The following is a 24,316-nucleotide window of genomic DNA, read 5'->3' on the forward strand; positions in this document are numbered from 1 at the left end:
AGGTGGCACTGAAGGCTATTGGATCAGCCTGTCACATTTAAAAACTGGAAATCTTGCTTAGGTCAGGAATGAAAATTAATTTGTATTTTTAGCCATCCCTTAGTGACTGTCCATCCACATATCATAAAAATAACACAATTTGGCAAAAGTGCTCACTTCTTTTCAAGACTGACAAAAAAGTGAGCTGGGAGTTTCAAATCAGCCCGCAGTGCTGGCAGCTGCATGAGAAACTCAAGCATGGGCATTTTTCTACAATCTGCACAGTTTCAGAGAGTGGTGGTTGTGCAATATTCATCCCAGTGTACAAATATTTGTGGTTATCATACAATATATTGTGGTTATTTGTGGTGGTTATACAATATTCATCCCAGTGTACAAATGTATGGTATCCCCTAAACCAGGTACTGATTTCTGTCATGAACTTTCCCTTCCATCCACTTTTTCCTTTCTTACCTGAATTTTGAGGGAGAAATTTTCCCAGATGAAGATGAAGCTTTTCATGCCAGGCATCTGCCTCAGACTGATCAAGGCTAGGTTGAAGGTCTGAGAAACCTGGCTTAGTGAAAAGTGTCCCTGCCCATGACAGGGGGTTGCACTGGGTGATTAAATTTAAAGTCACAACCCAAATTCTGTATTTCTATGAGGTCTGTATCAACAGGGTAGTTTTACACAGCTGTTCCCATCTGGGAAGCCGTGTTCCCCAAAAAAGAGATTTTGCAGGTGCCTAGTCTTTGCCAGGACAGATAAAAACGGCAGGACTAGCTCTAGCTTTGGGTAGCTGAGAGAAATGAATAAAAAAAAAATCCAAATATTATTATTTGGTATTTATTTCTTCATCCTCAGAAGATGGAGAGGGAATGAAAAGATGAATGAGCTACTTGTTCTGTTTGCTGCAGGGACCTCAGTAAGCTGCTGCTCCTTTGAGTCTTCTGTACTTTGGACAAGTAGATTTGAAACACAGGAAAAATAAACAAAAAAAACCCATTATTTTTTGGGGGGAGACACAATGTTTTGGAAGTAAACCACCGCATTGGATGAGGCACTGAGTGCTCTGGTCAATTTGACAAGTTGGGATTGGTCACAGGTTGGACTCCTGCTTCTGCAGGTTTCCTCCAACCCCATCGATTCTGACATTCTGTGAAAAGACCAAACATGACCAAACCCTCTGCTGATAGAAAGGACAGATTTTCATCCAAGAATTGGTGAAAACTGAGAGGGGAAAATCTTGGGGAAGGAAGCTGACAAGCAAAAAATAAATGGGATTAAAAATTTGAGCATGGGCACAGAGGGAGTGGGTCGGATGGCAGGGATGCAGAGAGAAAGGCAGCAGTGGGATATCTGCTTGGGGCTGTCCCTGTGGCCAGGGTTGTTTCCTTCACACATTTCTGGCTGGCCCTTCCCTTATATGTACAAAAAATTATTTTTGGAAACAGATATTTTTGGGTTTTTTTCACTTCTCTCTTTTTTTTTTTTTCCTATTGTCTGCAGTAGTCTTCCTTACAAATAAATGCCATGTGGCTTCAAAACAGAATCGTGGCAAAACCATTTACACGTGATCCACAGCACTGTAAAGCAATAAAATGCTAAATGAAAATTGTCAGAGTGACTGAAGATAAGTAAAAAGGCCAAAAGATTTCCCAGTCCAGTTCTTATTGAAGACACAACTTCTGCTGGGGAGTTGTGGCTGTGTGGCAAATATTGGGATAAAAACAACAATTTTGAAAACTGTAATATGCTCCAATTATGAACACAGTTGTAATTTCAATTGTAACGTGCTCCCATGAATGTCCATAATGCAATTTACCTGATGGGCTCCATAATGAAATTTTCATCCATAATGCAATTTTCCTGATGGAGAAAATGTGTTCACTTGGTTCAGCTCCTTGATCTCTCCTGCCATGCCATGGGATACATGCTGCCAATAGGAAGGGGAATTTGGTGGGAATGTGGGTTGAAAGTTGGAGTGGAGATGAAGAAACTGTCTTCTCTGGTAAAGTTTTGTGATTATGCTTCACTAAAGATTCTCATCCTGCCATTAAATGGATGGAAAGTGAAATAAAAAGAAGCAGATACTAATGAAAGAAAACCAAGCAGAATTAGTGGTTGGTTGAGGATTTAGTAGCTGGTTAACAAGCCTGATGAAAAGGACTCTAATAAAAAAATAACATCACAAGGAAGCTTACTTTATGCTTTCTTTGGATTTAAACAAACAGTCTTATAACCATGTTGACAGCACTAGATTGACTGTGGAAATAGATATATATTGATGAACTAATGTCACTCCTTTACAGTGCAAATTTAAGAGATTTTTAGTTGCCAAAGCTTTGTATTGCACATCATTCAGGAGGCAAAAAATACATTGAATAGCAGTAGAAAATCTGTTCCTGTTCAAATGAACAAAATTATTAATTAAAATAAATATAAATATAATTTAAATTATTAATTCTCACAACCACACCTTTTCAGTAATTAATATTTTATTACATCAGAGAGTTAAAAAACTTATGTTTAAGCAGGTTAGATGGCTTCTAAAGAAAGCCTGGAGGAAATGCCAAGGAAAATCTCCCTGGCAGGTGGCAAAGTACAGAGAGCATGGCTGAACTGAGAGAATTTGGTACTTTTGTTAAATTCAGCCTCCTTTGAGGCTGATTGTATAATCAGGACCTTGTATTTTGAAATCTTTGAAATCTCTTATAGCTTGAACAGAAAAAAAAAATGTTGAAGTAAGATTTGACATTATTTTAACAGTAAAATGCTGCTTGTCACTAATATTGGGCGAGACTAAACAGCCCTCTTTAAATTGTATCACTGAAACAACATTACAGGTAAAATTCAGATGCATTTCTTATCATAAAGAGAATACAAATTGCTTTAGGGGCATGGAAATATCAAGGCAAGGCTTGAATGAGTTCACTCAGACAGGACCATGGGGATTTCTGCACATATACAGCAACTTCTGAGATGATTTCTTGCAGTAACAAATATGCACCACTTCATTCACATCATTTTTACTCATATATTGACTTTCCATATGGCAATCACTGTTTGCAAGAGCCATGACCTTCCTGTTTTCTTTTGTGTTAGAAATGGAATAGATTCTTTTCTTAATGAATATTAATTTTAAGTTTTGGTAATGCAATTAAAATGCTTTTTGATTTTTTTCTACTGGAAGTCTTTTAGATAAACTGTGCTTTGCCTGAGAGCATGAATGTCCATTATTAGGCTTGACAAAAGAATGATATGTGGCATTCAGCTGCCTGTGTATTGAGTAATCATATATATACATTAGTAGTAGTTAAAAAAAAATATTTTGGAAACAGCTATTTTTGTATTTATTTTTTCTTCTCTCTTTTTTTTTTTTCTATTGTCTACAGCAGTCTTAGAAATAAATGCCATGTGGCTTCAAAACAGAATCATGGCAAAACCATTTACACGTGATCCACAGCACTGTAAAGCAATAAAATGCTAAATTAAAATTGTCAGAGTGACTGAAGATAAGTAAAAAGGCCAAAAGATTTCCCAGTCCAGTTCTTATTCAAGACACAACTTCTGCTGGCTGCCATGGGAGTTGTGGCTGTATGGCAACTGTTGGGATAAAAAATAACAATTCTGAAATTGTAATATGCTCCAATTATGAACACAGATGTAATTCCAATTGTAGCATGCTCCCATGAATGTCCAGTTGTCTATTACTAAAAATATGTTAACATGAATATATATATATATATATACTTTGAAAGTTATTTGTGTCAAATAAGCTGAGAAATGCCTTGGAATTCCTGAAGTTTTATTGGAATGGCTGCAATAGCTACAAGGAAGAAGGCACAACCCAAAAAAAAAGTCTGGGTAAAGATTTATGTATTCAATTTGCCTGCAGCACTGTATTTTAACAAAGCATGAATTAACACTCTACAGTAATATTACAAGTCAGTGTTACAGTTATTCATGAATTTCATTAGTTTTGACTTCTCGACAGAATTTCATCCTGTTCAAACTGCAGAACACTTTATTTATTAATATACACTAAGGGAAAGAGTACTTCACTATCTCTCCATGTTGACCAAAAATGTACCAATTTTATTTTTTTAATCCAGCCTCCTAAATGACAAAATATTTCTACTGTTTTTTTTTCCCCTCCAAAGCAGTAATGCTGGGCTTTTCTTTTTTTAAACAAAACACAAATCAAGCATCCTGCCAGCTGTGTGTTCTCTAACCTCCTGTGAGCAGGGGCAGGGAGAGAAGGTCTAAACCAATTTATTTCTCATCAGGTCTTATTTCCATCTCAAAACTTTTATAGAACAATACAGCCAATACAATATAACATCCTAAGAAATTAAAAACAAGTTTTTTGCCTCAAACTGTTTTAAGTCATGCAGTTGGATGCAGGCTACCCAGACACAGCTAAGGGTGGATACCAGGAAAGGCTCTATGGCTCTGATGCCAAAATATTTTTCATTTTTATATATTTTTTTCATATATTTGTAACTCTGTAAAGTATTGCTGTATCATTCTACAGTTTATTCAGTAGGAGGTCAAAACAAAGGAGGGGGGGGGGTTACCATATTAAACTTACTTCTAATTGGAGAGTCTCATAAATTATGCTAATTTGATAAACTGATAAAAGTGTCAAAGCCCTGTATCACAAGTGCTTTTGGCCATAAGTGCACCTGGAGGACCTTCAATAAACAGTAACATCTTTTTATCACTTTAATCTTTTTTGGCTCTTTTAGGGGCTGTTGGGCAAGATGTCCAGTGGAAGTCTGCCATTCCAATTCCCTAAAGGAATTAATTACTTCCCTGGGGAAGGCTACAGCTCAAGCTGTACTTGAAGGCAAAATTTACCTGTGCTGAGTGCTTGAACTCCTTATTAAAAAATTTAACACTGTGTGTAATGACACAAGCAGGAATTTGAAGTTAAAGCATTACAGCTAATGAGGAAACACCAGCCTGTGGTATTGCTGTGCATTGCCACTGACCACCAAAATAAGTCAGTTCTTCCATCCAGGTGCAACTGACTTTGTGTAAACCACATTAATCACAAGCAATTAATCTGAATTTGTGCTGCGGGAGTGGCTGGTGCAAAGGAAGCAGATCTCAAGTGATCCTGCTGCGTATCTTCCAAGCTGAAGGCTCTTGACTGCAAACATGGGTTGTGATTTTAAGCTGGGATTCTCAATCAGCAAAGTTTTCTGAGCTGTCAAAAAACCAATGTGGAGCAGGAGTGGGAGATGAGGAGGCAAAAGAGAAATGGTTTCCTAGCTGGATGGACTAGCTAGAAAAGGAGAAAGAGTTGGAGAAGAGTGACAGGATCTAGAATTCAGTAGGATTTAGGGTTGGGGTTTTTTTACATAGAAATATCAGGGTTCGATGGCAGTTTGGGAAAAAGAGTGGAAGAGGAAAGGATTTGTTTCCTCTGTCCCACATCCTCAGGGAAATAAGTGACTGGTGTGTAACTCTTGTCTATTTCCCTTGGTTTCTGCTGTGGACAACTTTATACCTGTTTGGACTGTATATATTTCACATTTAGGGATTCTCTTTCATCACTTTTTAATAATATTTCATGTCCTGAGGATAACCACCCTCTGAGAATCCCTTCTACTGTTTCTGTGTCATTAATGCAACACTAGTAATTAGGATCTGACTCATATAAATATGAACAGCCTAAGTTTAGGCTGTGGCATTTTTTAGTTCCCACTGGAATCCTCAGCAAGAGGACTAACTGGATTTATTCTATTTGCTATTATAATTAAGGTTCACATAATCTTTGCAGGTTTCTTTTCCATTTCCCAGTTACAGAGGCAAAAAAGAATGGGGAGTCCCCATCATTGGCAGTTTAAAGGTCAGTGAAACAATAAAAAATGACATTCATATATGATGACAAGAATTATGATGATAAAAATAACACTGTTGCACAAAAATCTCAATTTCTAGTGAGGTTCTGAATTAGATACAAAACAATATACAGTTTTTTTATTGCTGGGTCTGTTTTATTTAAGGCATTACCAGTGCAGTAAACAGAGACATGGATTTGTTTCAGTCATGTAGAAAATGGATTTGGAGAGTTTATTTTAATGCAGAATCTGTAGACATTAGCTTTTTCAGGACTGCACTTTTGAACTAAATCTTCCAGACATCCCAACTGAAATCTAATCTAATATTTCTTTGAATATTTTAGGATTAAAAATTAAAGTCTGCAGTCCTTCAGCAAAGTTTTTACAAAATTATTCTCTCTGTTTTCAAAGGGTGGATTTTTTTTTGTTTGTTTGGGTTTTTTTCTGTTTGATGTAAACCAGAATCAACTGAAAATTAAATTTGGAAAATATTTCTCATGTATTTTGGAAAATTAATCTAGTTTTAATGAGACAGAGTAAATCACAAAAGGAGTGTAGCAAACAAGACGCCACAGATGGGTCAGAAAGACTGGGAGAAGTCAGTGACAGAAAAAGCATCACCTATGAGAAAAACAGCAATGATGCTGCCTGGGTGGAAATTTAAAGGAGGAGGAAGAGGCTTTGGAAATGTATTTTCTGTAAACGGATCAGGTGTTCCCTGGGAAGATAAACTCCTCCTGTGAAGGGTGGTGCAGAGAGATGCAGAGCAGGTCTGACATTAACACTTGCTAAGGAGGTTTATGGGGGAGCTGGTGTGGGAAGAATACTGTGGGCATTATTCAGAAACACGTATTTAGGTGGCAAAAGGTACAAAGCAGTGAAAAACAGCATTGAAAATTGGCAAAGAAAGTTCTTAGCCTTGAAAGCTGAGGAATACAAAGTGAAATAATGGAAGAGGACTTGGGGAAAATGTAGTGCATTGAACACTTTCCCCAATTTTAGAGTATTTTCATGTCTCACCCTCTGTTAAATCACTACAGTGCCTGGCACACTCACCATGCCTCAGATTTGGGTACAATTTGCCATCAAAGGCTTGGGTGTGAAGTTTAAGACTGTTAAGGAAAAGCATTGTATATCCATTGAGTACAAATTGCTTCTTTTCAGAAACTATCCTAGCTATTCAGCTCAAAAAAGGATGGGAGTTGGCTGGAGGATCAGGTTAAATTTCTTCCCTGTAGAAGAATTGAATGGAATAGAATTGGAGGGAAATGTGCAGAAATGACCCAAAAGCCATTTTGCACTCAGGGGGTGAACTTTATCTTTTGCTGCATCCAGATGGAGACACCTTGATCATTATAATCAACACGCTCCATTTGCTGCATTAAAAACAAGATAAATATTTAATCACAGTGCAATTAAGTCTGGATCTCTGCCATTAGTTTATAATGAATATATAGGCAGATAGAATTTAATACACTACTAATTCACTTACAAGCCAGGCTGAACAGATTTTTTAATTTTTTTTTTTCCTCCAGATCTGATATTTTGGAAATGTTCATGAGATGACAGTGCGTGTCATCTAATTACTTTCTCTGCTTTCATGCATTAACTGGAATAACATCCAGTAATCAGTTATTGTTATCAATATTCCACATAAACTGTGAATGATGTGCCTATTCTTTCCAGGTTGAAATAACAAAAAAAAAAAAAAGCAAGGTGTAGGTCAGTTTGTATCTCTTGATGCAAACTACACATGTCTCCCAGCAGTGAAATAGAAGCACCAGTAGCAAATTCAAAAATTAATTTTTTGGAGGGTAGGAAGGAGCTGTTGTGATTTGGTTTATTTCCTTTTCTCTTTACAAACATTTGAGTGTCCTGGGCAAGGGAGAATTTCTTGTTACATTTCAGAAGCTTTGAAAGATGAGTTAGTTCAAAATACTATAAATATTATCTTTATTATCTTTATAATCATTTTGTCATGGTGCACCAGTATAACTGGATTTGGGCCCTAAAATATTTAGATGTTTATGTACATTTTTAACACAGAATTACTTTTAAATAATAAAAAAAAAATAAATATTTTTGAGTGAGAAGGAGCAAATACTGGACTACAAAGTATTAGTTCATTACTGCTGATGCTTTATACTTTAATATTTTAATACTTAATGCTTTAGTGGCAGAATGAGCAGGCTGTCTAGAAGACATTTTCATGATTGCAGTGCCTTCAGAAGGTCAGCAGCACATCTGCTGGGAATGTGCTCCTCAAATGTCCCCAAACTGTACTGCAAGGCAGGCACCTGGGGGCATTCAAAAACAGCCTCTGTGCTGGGCATAGTCTTCACAATAATATTGAATTAACAACCAAAGCAGTAAATGTGAGGAAGATCAGAGACCCTCGGAAGCTTTTGTTATATTTCTGGCCTTTTTGTGCATTTTTCTTCCAGAACCTGTAGGGGCATACCTGATGAATTTGAATTTTCTGTGTGTCTCTGTGGAAGATGGTCCCTTTTGAATAGGATTAAGTTATGCTTTGGATCTGTGCCTGCTGAAGCGTGAATTCTGCAATCTCACATTGGAAGGGGCAGACCTTTCAAAAATACATTTTGAATTTTTAAAAAGGTGATGAGGAAATGAGAAGGTCAGTGTACCTCTGAAAAAAATGTGGTCCATCGTCCGTGTGAAGGAAACATACATGTCACTTAGAAAATCATGTCAATTATAAAGACTCGTAAATTAAGCTCATCACAAGTATTTGTAAAATATCTAATGTAGATTTTTTTTCTTATTTCCACGGCGGGATGGTTCATCTTTGGGAACTGCTGAGCAGAGGCAGTGCAGGGTTGGATGACCTGGACACTGAGCACTAATTCAGTGTGAAAATCCTTAACTCCCCCACCATGGGCATCTTGTGCCATTCTGCTGTCTTCTTCTTTGCCTTCCCATAAAGTTTAAATAACTTGTTTGTGACGCTGGCTGCCTTTGCACACAGTAATTCCAAAATACAGGAGCTCCTGCTAAGTGAGCTCTGTCACTGCTTGCTTTGGAGGTTTTGCTTTGGCAGAAGAAGCACATAAAGTGTCATGTATTATCCAAACACAGAGGGTAAAACTCCCAACTACTGATGTTAAAACCGTGTGAGAGATCTCTGGTGAAGATCTCAATTTATCAGATGGGGGAAAACCCTATTTGACATTCACTTAAAACCAAGAAAGAAAAGCTGATGCTACAAAGGCAGGCAGCTGGAGAGTACTTTTCTTTAAAATGGAAAATAAAATTATTTGATACGTTTTATTAGTCTGATGATAGCTCACAATATTTGATTTGCTGGGATATGCAGCTTATTATATCATCAGAATAACATTATCTATTAATCCTACTTCATAGTACTCCACAAAATAAATGAAGCAATTAGCTTTGTATCTTTACCTTGATGCTTATTAAGGTCAATATCTAATTTAGTGGTTTTCATTAAAGTCATAGCATTTCTACATGAAGAGAAAATGGATTAATATCATCAAAACTGTTAACATTTTTTTGTTTCATTTTACTTGATTTTATTTGTGAAAATGTGGTTAATTTGTGTGTTTCATTCCATTGAAGTACGCTTTTTTTTCCTTTATTTTCTCCTTATACTTTTTTATATTTGTTACTTAAGCTTGACTTACTAAGAGAAAGAGGACTTTGACTTTTGATCACCTGTTTTAGCACACTTTTGAACTAGGGGAATCCAACTGTGTGATGAAGATGGCCTGATGTTGATTTCATGTTTAATGACATCCCCTGTAATTTTTTTATGTCCTTCCCACCAGAGCATCAGCAGATTTTATATTTGGCAAAAACAAACGCTGATGATGTTTTTTTTCAGAGGCAGATGGCTATCAGGGAACTGTTTTTCTTGCTTTCTTGGCTTTATCTTCTCTAGACAAACTCATGGTTTCTCTCAAATATGCAGTTCACTGCAGCATGGCATGATACAAGGTTTGATTATTATTTTTTCGTTGACCCTACTTGTCAAAGGAGAAAACAGATAACATGGTTCTGCCTTGAGCCCCTTTGCAGCTCTGCTGAGGATGCATTTATTTGATTCATATATCTATGAAGTCTCAGAGGTTTTCGTAAGAACATCTAAAATTTAAAACCCGCTATGCTTTAAGTTAACTTTCAATATTTTTTTCAAAAACAGCATGGGATTTCAATTGAATAACAGGATGATGTATTTTGGACTATACTTATTATGTTGGCTGATACCCCTGGAACTGAACAAAGAAGGACTCAAAAGAGCAGCAAAGTGAACAGATCTATTACTTTGAGTGCACAATTAATCTTGCTGACATTATTTTATATGAACATGGATAAAAATGCCTGGAAACCACACCATTGAATTCCTCTGCTCATTAATATTGATCAAATGTTGTTGTTCTCTTTGTGTTGGAAGCCACTTAAAGATTACCTGTAAAAGTATTACACCACTATTGATTTAAAAAACCCAATCGATCCCTGGAGTCCACTGTTTTTGAAAATTAGTTGACATATTCAGATTGTTATTTCGTTGGTTTTTTTCAATTTTGAGGGGTTTTTTTGGTTAGTTTGTTGGGATTTTTTTGGTTCGTGTTTTTGGGTTTTTTTGGGGTTTTTTTTGTAAGAAATTATATTTTTGGACTTGCTGCCATAGATCTGAGTTACAGACCATATTAATCAGGCTGTCACGGAATTGATTATCCAGAATTTAGTACCATGGTGTTTAAAAGCCTAGACATCCCTATGGAAGTTGGCTGGGACTCTCCTCATGTGCCATCTGTGCCCAGATCTTGCACATTACATTTTTGGTGCTTCAGTGGAACAATGGCAGGATTAGGCCCCAGATCCTTCAAGACATTAAATCTGCATAAACAGCATCAGGGATCCTGTTAAAACTCAGTTAAAAATTAATTAATTAACTATGTAATTAATTTTGAGGAATCCTATTAAGGTGTTCATGTAATTTAAATAAGCTCAATGTGTGAACTTAAATTTTGGTCCTTTGAAGAATTAGGAGAAGCAGTGGTAGGGTGGCACAGGCTTTTTAATTTTCAATCATGCATTAATTTAAAACACAGAGTTAGTCTAACCCATGTCTTTATCAATTAATAAATGTTAACTAGTCCAAACTATGTGACTATCATTTTTTAATTTGAGCGCAATTAATGAGGATGTTTTGTTTCTCTAAAAACAATCTTTGAACTACCAGTTTCTATGAACAGCAACAACAAAAGCAAACAAAAATATACAAAACAAAATACTCAACATTTATATTGAAAATAGTGATATTATTTGTCCATAACCATACTCAGGAAAAAAAAAATCATATTGTTGGTGTGTGTTTTGTTTGGGTTTTTTTCCCAGAAGAAAGGCTTCATAGAAGAAAAACATTAGTTAGAAATACTGTCATGCACCAGTATATTTATCACAATGCACCTCAAATGACCTTTTAAGCCTTTGCAGTTTGGACTGATCTGAGGAAATGCAAAATATAAAGAAAATCAATGAAAGTAGGCTGAATGTGTGCTTAACAAGCCATACAGAGAAACCAGAAAGCAAAATGGGAAAGTAATTTTTAGAAGATTTATTGTTCTTGGAAGATTAGAGATCTTGCTTGCATAGAAACAATTAACATATGAGGCTGCCTGCAGGTACTCCCCAAACTGCAGCACTGTGATAGAGGCTTGGGAATAAAAACAAACCCACAGTTTGTATTTATTGGGAGGCTAAAAGTGCAAATTATTAGACAGGTTTCTTCACAAATTATTGTGAAGGAGAAATACTGAAGGATTTCATGAAGTAGTAATAATTTAAAGACATGAATCTCCCCAAAATTAAGAATGCAGTGTACCACGACTTCTAAATTCTAATACAGAGTGTGTGTGGCAAGAGGCAAATCAGGCAGCAGCCATCCTCCTTCTTTCCATCTTCACGATTTTTGCCCCTTTTTTGCTGATAATGCCATTTGGAATTATCTGCAGTACGTTCATGTCTGTTGTTTTTTTTGGTTCAGTGAGACATAGCCCGTGTTTAATGATGTACACGATCAAAACCTCTGCAGGGCTGTGTCTTGGAACAGGCTGATGACAACACTCGTAATAGAAATGTGCACCTGCGTGGCTTCTCAATTTGCAATAACCACATGGGCAGCAATAACTGAGGAATATGTTCTGACATCCTCATCATTCAGTTAATTTTTATGCTTTGCAAATTAATACTTGCTTGGAGAGCGCGGTGTTCACTGGTGTGACATCTGGATGAATGGAGCTGCTGCGAGAATCTTTCAAACCTCAGCTTGTAATTGAAAACATGAACAAGACAGGCACCCAGAAACGTTGAATTTACAGGTCTTTAAAGTCTAAATCATTCTATTAATTCATTTGTTGGTTCACTAAGGGGATTTGTCAGGTCACGGAGGGGCTGCAAAGCTGGGTCAGGCCCTGGGGGTGCTGTGACTGCAGCTGGACACAAGCCCAGGGTGCCCAGGAGGGCAAGAGGCTGATGGCCCCTGGGCCGTGCTGATTTATTGAAAAAATATGGATATTGATCTAGTACCAATATCCAAATGTGACGGATAAAAACTCTCTAACAGTTTAAAGTTAGAAAGTGTATGTTTAGTCGACGCCGGACAGCATGCAGGACAGCTCCCAAATCCACACCACACCTTCCAGGTGATTACAGAGTCTTTTTATCCATACAAGTATTTAATACACAAAATACAAATACATATTCATCATTTTGGTACATGCCATTCCCCACTTCATATGCTAATTACTCCAAAAGCTATTAAGCATGCGTAGTTTGTTCCTTGAAATGCGTCGGTGGTCCCTTTCATGGGGAGGGGTCCCAAAATGAGGAAGTCAATGAAGTCTTCCTCGTTCTGACCTTTCTACCTTTTCAAGGCAAATATGACAAATGAACTCTTAGTAGAACTCCCATTTTTTGTCTTCAGTTGGTTTCAGAACAGAGGAGGCCACAATTGTCTTATGTTCCTAAAAGCTCTTTGTCAGTTTGTGTATTCTTCATTATAAACCCAGCTAACTAAACATTGTGCTGACGAGCAATCAATTATTAGTTATCTACTAACTCTTAACTTCATCAAGGCCTACTCATTTATTATTATTATTTTAATTAACTCTAGTAAGGCTTATTTCTAACTAAAATCTTAGCTGCTCTAAAATCTCTAAATTCCTTAAAATTTACGTTTCAGTGCCAGCCACAGGCAGTGACTGTTCCTGTGCTGGCACTGCTGAGGGACCACACCAGATCCTGGGGCACCTCTGGGCTACTCAAACAACAAATGGAGGGGCTGGAGCGTGGCCAGAGAGGGAACGGAGCTGGGAAAGGGCTGGAGAGGCTGAGGGAGCTGGGAAGGGGCTCAGCCTGGAGAAAAGGAGGCTCAGGGGTGACCTGGAGCTCTGCACAGCTCCTGACAGGAGGGGACAGCCGGGGGGTCGGGCTCTGCTCCAGGAACAGGGACAGGAGCAGAGGGAACGGCCTCAGGGCAGCTCAGGGTGGAACCAGCAGGAATTTCCCCATGGAAAGGGAGCTCAGGCCTTGGAAGTGCCCAGGGAGGGTTGGAGTGCCCATCCCTGGAGGTGTCCCAGCAATTCCTGGATGTTCTCTAGGCTGGGGACAAGGTGGGCAACAGGTACAGCTTGGACTTGATGGTTTTGGTGGTCTTTTCCAACCTCTGTGATTCTGGGATTCTGAAATTCGCAGCTCTCGTTGTCAGTAAATTATGCTCCAGATTTCTTTTCTCTTTTGTTTGCTTTGGGTATTTTTTTTTTTTTCAAGTGCAATTTAAAATGAATGATTATGGCATTGCATTTCAAAAAAGCAGTGGTTATCACCTTTCAGGGTACATGGCACAGGTTGCAAATAACATTATATTGAATTTACAAATCACAGACAAACTTGCACATGGGGCTTTCTAAACAATGTTTACCACTTCTTTAAAATGAGATTGGGAAAAAAATCATCAAAATAATGTTTTCTTCTGGTAGAAGTCATGCTGTGGGTAGTGTTAGTAAGACATTAAAATGTAAGTAGCTCTTTTCCAGTGCTGTTAAATAAGTAAACTCTAGACCTCAGGTCAAACAATTCCATTTTTCAAAGGTACTTAAAGTTATAGTAATTGCAATTCTAGCAGATCTCCGTGCTGACAATTTATGCATCCTAGCATGTAGCATGTTGGGAAAACAAAAATTTAGTCAGAAGAGATTTTTCAAATCATCTTCAGGTGTCTGCAGAGGCACTGAGTGGAAAAGAATAGTTGGTTTGGTAGCTGCTAACTACTGGCCCAGAGACTCACATTTCAGAAAGTCACCTGGAGCCATAGCAAAGATCTCCTCAGACTGCTAACTTGACATGTAGTGATCATTCAGGGACACTGTACATGTCACTCCGTGCATGATAGGCATGTTTGATTAATACCTATTCCCTCAGTGCCGCAAAAACTAGAATGCCTGTTATCTTTAACAGAAGAGCAAGATTTAGCCTCACTGTCTCCTGTCTTCTCTCACATTAAAAGCTAATGCCATGATTAATGAGTAGTGACATACTGCATATTTTTTTCTTGTTCATAAAAATCCGTGCTAGCAAGTTATCTGAAGTAAGTGAAGGGTGTATTTTACTGAGTTTGTGGAATATAAAGGCCTGCGTAAGGCATTTTATTTCCTTAATGAATGCTTATAAATGACTGAAATTATTATGGTTGTTATTGTGGATGTGTACATACCTCTCTCTGTTTTTTTCTTTTCCCCCTTCTCTCAGGACCCTGCCTTCCCAATCCATGCCATAATGGTGGGATATGTGAAATTAGTGAAGCATACCGAGGCGACACATTCATAGGCTACGTTTGTAAATGTCCACAGGGATTTAATGGGATTCACTGCCAGCACAGTAAGTTCCACATGGTAAATTTTATTATATTTATAGATAAGAGCCTTTTTATTGCCTGCACTGTTAAGGATTAATATCGGATCTGGTTTTCTGGAGTATATCAGACTCTGCCTTTATATTATGAGCAAGCTAATACCACAGAATGCTGCTGCTGCTGCCTTCAGAAAATGACCTGACTAGCAACACACTGGACACAACAGGACATGATTTTCTATGCAGGTTTTAGACCATGGCAAGGACAAGGTAAATGTATTTTGCAGGGAATTAATGCAGAAGCGTATTTGAAATAGTAGGACTATCTTCTTATCTCAGTAGTGTTTATGGGTTTGCTTTGATTAATGCTAAAACAAAAAAAAAAAGGGAAAAAACCCTGACATTTCTGGATAAATATGTCTTCTACATCTTTCTTTACCTATGTCTTTATAAATAATGAAGAAATATTTTGAATCACAGTATCTAAGTTCAAAAGCAGAACCTCAAGACTTACATCATGTAAACTTAACCCTGCTTAAAATATAGTTTCTTGATCTCTTTCTAATTTTTGTAATTTATTTGGAGAGTATTTCCTATTTTCAGGTCAGATTTGGAACAGCAGGTCAGTATCTTCATCTTAGAGTGTGTTGTTAAGGAACCTACAATGAACCATGTGGGGATAGAAATTTTGGGTGTGCTGGATTTGGCTGGAACAGAGTTCAATGTCTTCACAGTAGCTGGTGTGGGCCCGTGTTTTGGATTTGTGCTGGAACCATCACTGATAATTCAGGGATATTTTAGTTACTGCTGGGTAGTCCTAACACAGAGTCAGGAGCTTTTCAACTTCTCACTCCACCCCACCAGCAATCAAAACCAATTAGTGAGGGATATTCATCTGCTAGTAGCTGAGCAGGTCTTGTGCTAAACTACAAATGAAGTCTGCATTTTCTGTTACTTTCATAGAAACTGGGGTTTTCTTCACATGCAAACCTCATTCAAAACACGTGCTGGCCAGAGGAGAAGCTCATGAGAGAAATTTTGGGGTTTCCATTTTATGCATGAATTGTTCTTAAACCAAGAGCAAGCAGCACAGCTCTTAAAATCTTATGCTATTGATGGATGTGGATGCCAGCTGTTGCAGAAGGTATAAAATTCAAGGAAATAGTCAAGAAACCAGTTTCACTAACTGCAATTAGTTCAGTCATTCAGATCACAGTGACTAAGCACTGAATCCAGCCTACCTGAATTAATTGCTCCATTTAGATACTTGTCTATAATTTGAAGTATCCAAGAACAATACAGTCCAGCTCAGCTAACATTTTCATGTTTGTTATGTCCCTTAAATACTCAGAGGAAAATGTCTCCAAAGAGTGGAAGTTGGATACTCAATTCCAGTAATTTTGGCAACACCCTCAGTTAATTTTGTGGGTGATGGGGGCAATGCCACTGATTTAATCTAGTGAAAATATTTAAATCATTTCCATCTCCGCCACTGGGAGCATGGAAATGAGTGTTTGCTGTCCAGCACATGGATGAGCTCGTGTAAAAACTCCATCACATGAACACCTGTGCTCAGGGATGCTCCATCATGGGACCTGTCACGTTGATGGCAAGACCTGGATGTTCCTCTGGCTCTGGTCCAGGGAGTTTTCCAGACACCTTCATCCCATCTGAGTTGCCAGAAACTGGTGCCTTGTAAAGGTAGAGCGGAGGTTGGACAGAGCTAAAGAATAAAGTAGGGATTTATTCAAAGGATCTCCTCCATGGATCCACCTTGGGCAGCACCAGAGCCCAGCCAGGGCTGCACCCAAATGAACCAAAATGGTCCCAAAATGAACCCAAATGACCCAAAATGGTCCCAAAATGCACGAGTGCTCCCGGGGCTCTCCCTGGGATCAGTTCTGCTCCATTGGCACCTTGGAGTTCATTGTCCCATTCCAGCTCCAGCCCAGGCAGTCCCACCCTGCTTGTTTTTCTCTCTCCAGCCCACGCTGTTGGTGCTCCTGGGCTGAGGTTTGGATCATTTGTCCTTGGTGCCCAGCTGGAGCAGGAATTGTTTTGTCTCCCTGCTCTGTGCAGAGAGCTCACTGTCCCCTAGTAAGAAGCTCATAACTGCACACTAAAGCAGCACAGAATCTGAAAATATGAAAGCTAAAACCTGAGGCATCAGCGAGGCACACAACATTTCTTCCATCAAATATAAAGGAGCTGACCTTTGTTAAAGAAATAAACAATATCACAAATTCTCATCAAGCAAAACACGTTGCTGAGCATGAGTTTTGGATGGAATGCCATCTTTTGTCACCTAATTAATGAGCAAGGAACATACAGCTGGTGCATTACAAAGTGATTCATCAGAGTTTTTTTGCTGGGTCCACATCATTCTTTTAAAAATATAAATGTATATAATGTTAGTTAATGATCCTGATAATCAGCAAAGAGTGTTTCTGTCAACTTCAAGACAAAAGTAGAGCTCTCACACAGCTGACCCAGGCTCACCCCAACCCCAGAAGGCAGTTGAAGTGTTTTGAGAAAAGACTAGTTTATGTAAAGAGTTATTATTTGGGGGAGAATGAGATTTAGTCCTTTTCTGATAATCTGATTTAGGATGGGATGATGACTCAGATACCCTATCCAGGTGTTCAGAGGGTCTCTGGGAAAGGGAGCTGTGAGAAGCAGCCACAGAGCTCTCCGCAGTGGGGGAGAATTGTGGGATTTTCAGTGGAGGACTTAATTTAACATTTATATACAATATCACCTTAGCTCAATTCACAGCGTTCCTTTGACACAAATTCCTCTGCTTCATGAAGTTTAGCAATTCAATTCTGAACTCACTGTAAATCAAGTAAGAAGTCTGTCAAATTTTTCATAAAAAGATAAATTAAAATGACCTCATTGCAAGGCACGTCTCTTCTACACTGTCAAGAATTCCGAAAGCCACATTACGGTTCTCTTGTACAAAGCTCTTTATCTTGGATTTCTTTCATGTCTAATATTCTGTTGCCAAATCAATTAAGCCAGGTGATTGATTTTGCAGTCAAGATACATTCTCAAAGCTGTTATTTTATCATTCACATCAACAAACACCCTGTGAGTATTTCTGAGATTTGTTGACCTTTTGCCCATGTAAATAATTAGTATGTAAACTATAAAAGAGATCATTAGCAATTTTACTGACTGAATATTCTTGTTTTATTGCAAAACTGATATTATTTGGCTGTGGTATTCTGGTTACCCAGCAGCAAAAAAAAAAAAAAAAAAAAAAAAAAAGAGTTTCCCATTTCAAAACTCATAAAGTACCCAAAACCAGGAAAGTCTGCCTCAGGTAGAGGCCTGGACTGGATTTTGCACTGATACCCACAGCAAATCTGTTCTTTAAATATTCCTCCATTATTTACTTATCTGGTTGGAATGAATATTTATTTCAAGGGCTCATCTGAAGCAAGGCTGGGAGAGCTGGGGGTGAAGAGAAGGCTCCAGGGAGAGCTCACAGCCCCTTCCAGGGCCTAATGGGGCTCCAGGAGTGATGGAGAAGTCCCCAAGGCTGGGAGGCTGGAACTAGGTGATCTTTAAAGTCCCTTAAAGCCCAAGCCAGTTTGTGATTCTATATCAAAACAGCCTAGAAGAGGTCAGAATCCATAGAAATACCCCAAAAACTGAAATAGACAGCTTTTTTACCCAGAAGCCAGAGCCAAAAACAAAAAAAAAAACAAAACAAAAAAAAAAAAACCAAAAAATAACCAAAGGGAAAAAAACAAATAAACCAATCCAAAAAAAAAAAAAACCAAACCAAACCTCCCCAAAAAAATCCAAACCAAGCAGAAATAAGAAAATAAAAACACACAAAAAAAACCCCGCAAAAAAATAAAAAAAACCCAAACCAAGTCAAAAAACAACCATAAAAAACCCCATACAAAAAAAACCACAAAAGAAAAAATAAGAGAAAGAAAATCCCCCGCAACACAAAAAAGCACAACAGAAAGATATATTCAGTATGTGTTGTTGTGATTATGAGATAGAGACTGCATGATGGAAAAAGTGGGAATTTGAGACATTAGACAAATACGTGTTGCTGGCTGCCACTCAAGTAGCTGAAAGGACAGAGATCCAACCAGGAAAATTCATGTTTCAAGCAATAAAGGGCTCAGATTTAAGGGTTTGATTTGCATGTGGGTTTATATTCTGAGGATCATTAACTCTGCCAGACATAACTAAAATCCTTGCACTCCAAGAATAAGGGTTATTAATCAAACACATTTAATAATGTAAGCAAGCCCTTCCCAGGGTTTTAGAGAGTTCTCTGCTTTCTTCTTCCACATCATGGATGGCCTGTGATATTCACATGTGCTACACAAATGTGTTGGGAACCTGCACAGGTTTTCCATTCTGCCTTGAGGCATCATCCCAGCTATCCATGGCACAGTGCCTTTTTCCAGTGGTGCCACAGCTGGAATTGCTACGGCCACACATTTCTGATGCATAGTCTCTACCAGCAAATTCCAGTGTACAGTCAAGAAATCTCCTGAGATGGAAGGGACCCATGATAATTATCAAGTCCAAAGCTTGATAAGCACAAACACCTCAAAATCCCACCCTGTGCATCCCTGGAGTGTTGTCAAAACTCTCCTGGAGCCATTCCCTGAGGAGCCTGGGCAGTGCCCAGCACCCTCGCGGGGAAGAACTTTCCCCTGAGATCCATCCCAAACCCCTGGCCCAGCTGCAGGGATTCCCTCAGGTGATTCAAGAGCCACAAGGAGCAGAGATCAGAGATCAGAGCTGCCTTTCCTCTTCCTCTTCCTCTTCCTCTGTGATGGGTCCTGCCCTCAGCCTCCTCTTCTCCAGCTGAGCACACCCCGTGCCCTCAGCGCTCCTCACATGGCCCCTCCACGTATTCACCATCCCCACGGCCTCCTCAGTGGCATTTTGACATTGCCCTGCACACAAAATTCCAGCTGAGCCCCCCGGCCCAGGGCAGAGCGGGACAATCCCTCCCTGGCCCGGCCGGCCATGCTGGGCCGGAGCCCCCAGGACAGGGATGTCCCTCCTGGCTCCGGGCGCTGCCGCTGACCGCCGTGTTTCCAGGCTTTTGCACAAATTCGCATGGCAGTTTTTGCTGGAAACTGAAAGAAGGAAAACAAATTCAGTTATCAGGGCTTGTTTTTATACTACAGACCCAGTGAGAAGTTCAGAGAACTTAGAAGGAAGATCCAGGAGTACGTTCAGTAGTCTAGCTACTCTTCTGAAATTATAAGCAGTATTTTTCCATGCCCCCAGGACAGGGATGTCCCTCCTGGCTCCAGGGCACTGCCTCTGACCTTTGTGTTTCCAGGTTTTTTATGAGACTGCTGGGGTTTGTTCTTTGAGCTTTTATCAAGCATCAACCTCATTACATGGGTGAGACAATAGGAAGATGGCAAAGCTCACCTACAGCCAGTAGAAGCCAAAGATGTCTTTGTAAAAGAGCATTCTAAAAACTTTCCAGCCAATAGAATAATGCTAAAGCTTACAGACAATTGTTGTAACCACTCACTACAAGCACATCTACACCTGCTTCACACAATGCTTGTTTTTTTCTATTAACAATATAGAGTACACAATTATTAAGCTTAAAACCTTCTGCTATCTTGCTAAGCATATTTTCTGCAGTCTTAAATTCTATCTTAGCCAAGTCTAAAGCTCAAGCTATTGTTTCATGTCCTTGCTGTACCATTGTAACTTTTTCTACTCTCAAACTTTGCAGTTGCAGAGTTCTCTGTTTTTTTTCTGGGTTTTTTTCTGGTTTTTTTGTTCACAGCTTTCTGGAAATCATCTTACCTTTACTATTTCCCACAGCCAAGACCTTTCCCTGGCACTGCTTTCCAGCCTCTCATTCCCCAGTCTGTCTGTGCATCCAAAGTTACCCCATCCCAGGGGCACAGTCACAGTGAGTTTTCCAGCTAGCAGAAGGAATTACTGCGAGGGGTTGCAGAACAGCTGCCCTGTTTTGAAGACTAAAACCATTTTTTTTTTTTGCACAGATGCAGGTTGCTGCAAGCCAGCCATCCCAAGAGCCAAGTGGGCAAATTTAATGTACCAGAGTGCATGCAGTTGCACCACACCAGATTTTCACCCCATGTTCCTCCTGACACACACAAACTATGGTTCCTCGTTTGGAAAAAAATATCTGTTTGGGCTGTTCTAAAATTTAACACATTGCTCCTTTTTATTCTGGGGGGAGGAAGGGAGGGGTTATTTTTCATAAAAATTAACCCTGTGAATAGTTTTAACAAATTATACTGCCAACAAGATACTTACTGGTATAGTAATGAACTCCATAGTACAGTAGCCTGCTACATGTGTTAAGTAATCCTTGTGCCTCTAAACATTGTAGACCTGAAATTTGAAAACCATTCCTGTGTTTGACCAGTAGCTTGGACAAGAAAGGAAGAAGGAAGGTTGTGAATCTTCCAGGCTTTACTTCAATTAAAATGTGAAATAAAGTGGGTAATTTGAGAGACATCTAAGAGACATCACTAATAAAGAATATAAAAAACAACCACTGAAGTCTATTGGAAGAAAAGTCAGTAAAATGTTCCCAAAATTGAAGCTGTGTCAGGGGACTGAAGGAAATGGCAGAACCAACATTTGTGGGAGCCCCTGTTAGTTTTGTCCCACCCACAGAATTCCAGGGAAGCTTGTGAGGGGACTGGGAAAAAGGAAATTCTCTAGAGAGGTGAAAAATGACAAATTTGTCAGCTGAAAATGGAGGGTGTTTTGCTGATGGATCCTCCTACAACAAATGTGTGGTTAGACTGGACAATAGGGACACCAATTTTGGGACAATTGGAAGATGTTTTCTTTCCTTAAGTCAAATAAATTTTGTGGTTAAAGCAGTAGGTAAATGAGCTGAGGCCTGCCCCTACTTGAAGATTTTATTTGACTCAGTAAAAGCCAGAGATTGCCTTAAAGTCCCAGGTAGGAAGTATAATATCCACACCAATTTTGTTTCACTCTTAGAATTTGCTTGTATAGCATTGTTTATTCTTTTTATGCATATGCACTTCAAATAGTTTTTTTTCTTGTTGAGTTATTGATCTTAGCAATTTCTTCATACATAACATTGAGTTTCAAAGTCTAATTTTGCTGTATATTGAAAAAATAAAATCCCTTTTCAATTTCAAACCTGCTGTCTTTCAGCATCTTTTAGATGTTTCATCCTTTGTCTATTACAAGACTAGAAGAAAAGCAGATTTTGAATTACTTGTGTACACCACTTGTTACTTTGCAGACATTTGTTATGCAGCCTCTTGCTTTTCCTGCGCAGCCAGTTAAAATATTTGGATTTTCTGTGCAGTGTCTTGTTTTTTCTTGCACTTTTACATTGTCTCTCAGTGGCCTTCTCAAAACCCTCTTTGTTCTGTGGTGTATTTTACAGCAACAGCGACTTATAGTAAAGAGAAAGCTGTAAGGTTTACTTGCCAGAAATTCCTTACATTCTGTATTCTTTAGGCAGCATTTTGTTGTTAAATTACCTTCTGATTTTTTTCCCCCTGTTTTAACCAGAACTGGGTATGGAGCTGAGGCTTTTCTTAAGCAGGCCTTGGTAATGGCTGAATTTCTTTCATAAAGTGCCATAGTGGGAGGAAATAGATCTTACTGATTGCTTTGGGGTTTTATGGCAATATTAAACAGAGGGGCTGGGTTCTTTCCAGCCTAGGCACTGACTGAATTACATAATGAATGGTGCTTTTAAGAAGATGTGTGTTTCTATGGTGTAAAAGTCACTTAGGCTACCAATAGCCATTGTAAACTTTTTTTTGTAGGTGGGTAAATCTGTCTTCCTCTAATTGGTGTCTTTCTTAAGGAGTATTTTTTTTTTTTGTTTGAGTTCTTTTTGTTGTTTTTTTTTTAATGGTGGAAAGAAATTAATGTTCCAAAAATGCAGGAATTGCTGTTTGATTGCAGAAGAGATTAAATTTGTTCATGTTTTGCATTAAAAATATAGGACATGGAGATGTTTTATACATATTTTCTCTTTATATATGAATTAAAAATAAAATGTACTGAATGAAAGGAGTTTAAATTTGAGAATAGTTATCCATTGTAATGTCTACATCATATATTCCTCTTTTTATAATGGAAATTTTATAACAGATAATAACTGAGTCCCATGGAAGAGCTGATGAACCACAGCAGGAAGGTGTACGGTTAGAGGAAGAACACATGCTAACTTTAGCTGGACAAAGCATCTATTTTCCTTTTTTTGCCCACTTTTTCTGCCCATTTAGGTAGACACAGCAACCCACAAGTCAATTTCAGCCACTATGATGGTTTGCTGTTGACACAGTCACCTGAAGTTTTAAAAGAACTGCATTCAGTCTTTGTTGCACCAGTAACTTTCTGAAAGATGCACCAGCACATTCCTTTGAGGAAGATAAAGAAATAAATGAAATCTTGAAATGAAATCTGATTGTTTAATGAGACAGCACTTACCACTTAGAATTTTGTCACACAGAGATCTGGTCCAGAAGCAGCAGATAGGACAAAAACAAACAAACAAACAAACAAACAAACAAAAAACAGATTAATTCTGTAATTCAGATATTTTTCTTGGTTTTATCATTCTGCTCCTGTAAGAGCTAATGTGCTCAGCCATCTGCATGTGTAGGTGTGTCAGGGATGCAGAATTAAATTATTGTATTTGTGTTTGGAACTCGTGCTGGCACATGGCTGTGCAGTTCCCTATTACTATAAAAAATATTGGTACTGCTCATTGAACTACTTACAATTTTATGAGTGCCTTTATTGTTTCAAAACTGAACAATTTGCATGGCAGTTTTAGCTGAAAAATGAAAGAAGGAAAACTAATTCAGTTATCGGGGCTTGTTTTTATACTACAAACCCAGTGAGAAGTTTGGAGAAGTCAAAGAACTTGGAAGATCCTGGAGTATATTCAGTAGTCTAGTTACTCTTTTGAAATTATAAGCAGTATTTTTCCATGTGGTTACACTTTTGAGAACAAGTGTTGTACTGAGGAAAAGAAGAATATTGCACCAGACTCATTGCCTGTGCAAGAAAACTTGAAAAATCAGTATTTCTGCTTGAAGCTCAGTATAATGATAAAATAGTCTAATGGCAGAAACCAGTCTGCATCACAAATTAATCCCTTTGTATTCGTAAAATATCTCAAGCAAAACCCACGATGCTGTCACATTTTCATATGAATACCCAGGATATTCATGTAGTTTGCATTTATTCTGCACTTATTCTTAAGTAACATACAATTATTTCTGTAGATCACCTTTAGTTTGAGTCAGGAGTGTCTTTTTAAAGAAAATCTCTTGATCATCTCTACTTGTCATGTTTTGCTTTGTGTGACAGCAGGCTGAGAGCACAACAACTGGATCCCTGTGAGATTAAAATAATCTAAAAGAAAATAGCCCAGCAGTCTGAAATTCCTGGGATTTGACATTCTGGGGATTTGTACAGAGGAAACATGCCCGAGACCTGTGTAGGGATGTGCAGACATTGTGTTCTCAGCTCTGTGGGTTTCACTCTGCACATAAAATTCTGCAATGCCATGCATATTACAGTTGTAGGCATAACCTCTA

At 38.4% G+C, this 24,316-nt stretch overlaps 1 protein-coding gene across 2 annotated transcripts in view; it reads left to right on the forward strand.

Moving 5' to 3' along the window:
• The window catches only part of EDIL3 (EGF like and discoidin domains 3), a 238,745-nt gene that overhangs the window by 102,164 nt on the left and 112,265 nt on the right, over positions 1–24,316 (forward strand). For both annotated transcript variants that reach the window (XM_021551870.2, XM_021551869.3), the window contains one exon: positions 14,625–14,753. In XM_021551870.2, the coding sequence (XP_021407545.1) occupies positions 14,625–14,753 (129 nt within the window). The remainder of the gene's footprint in view (positions 1–14,624; positions 14,754–24,316) is intronic.

This window comes from Lonchura striata, chromosome Z (genome assembly GCF_046129695.1).
Source record: "Lonchura striata isolate bLonStr1 chromosome Z, bLonStr1.mat, whole genome shotgun sequence".
NCBI classification, from domain to species: Eukaryota; Metazoa; Chordata; class Aves; order Passeriformes; family Estrildidae; genus Lonchura; species Lonchura striata.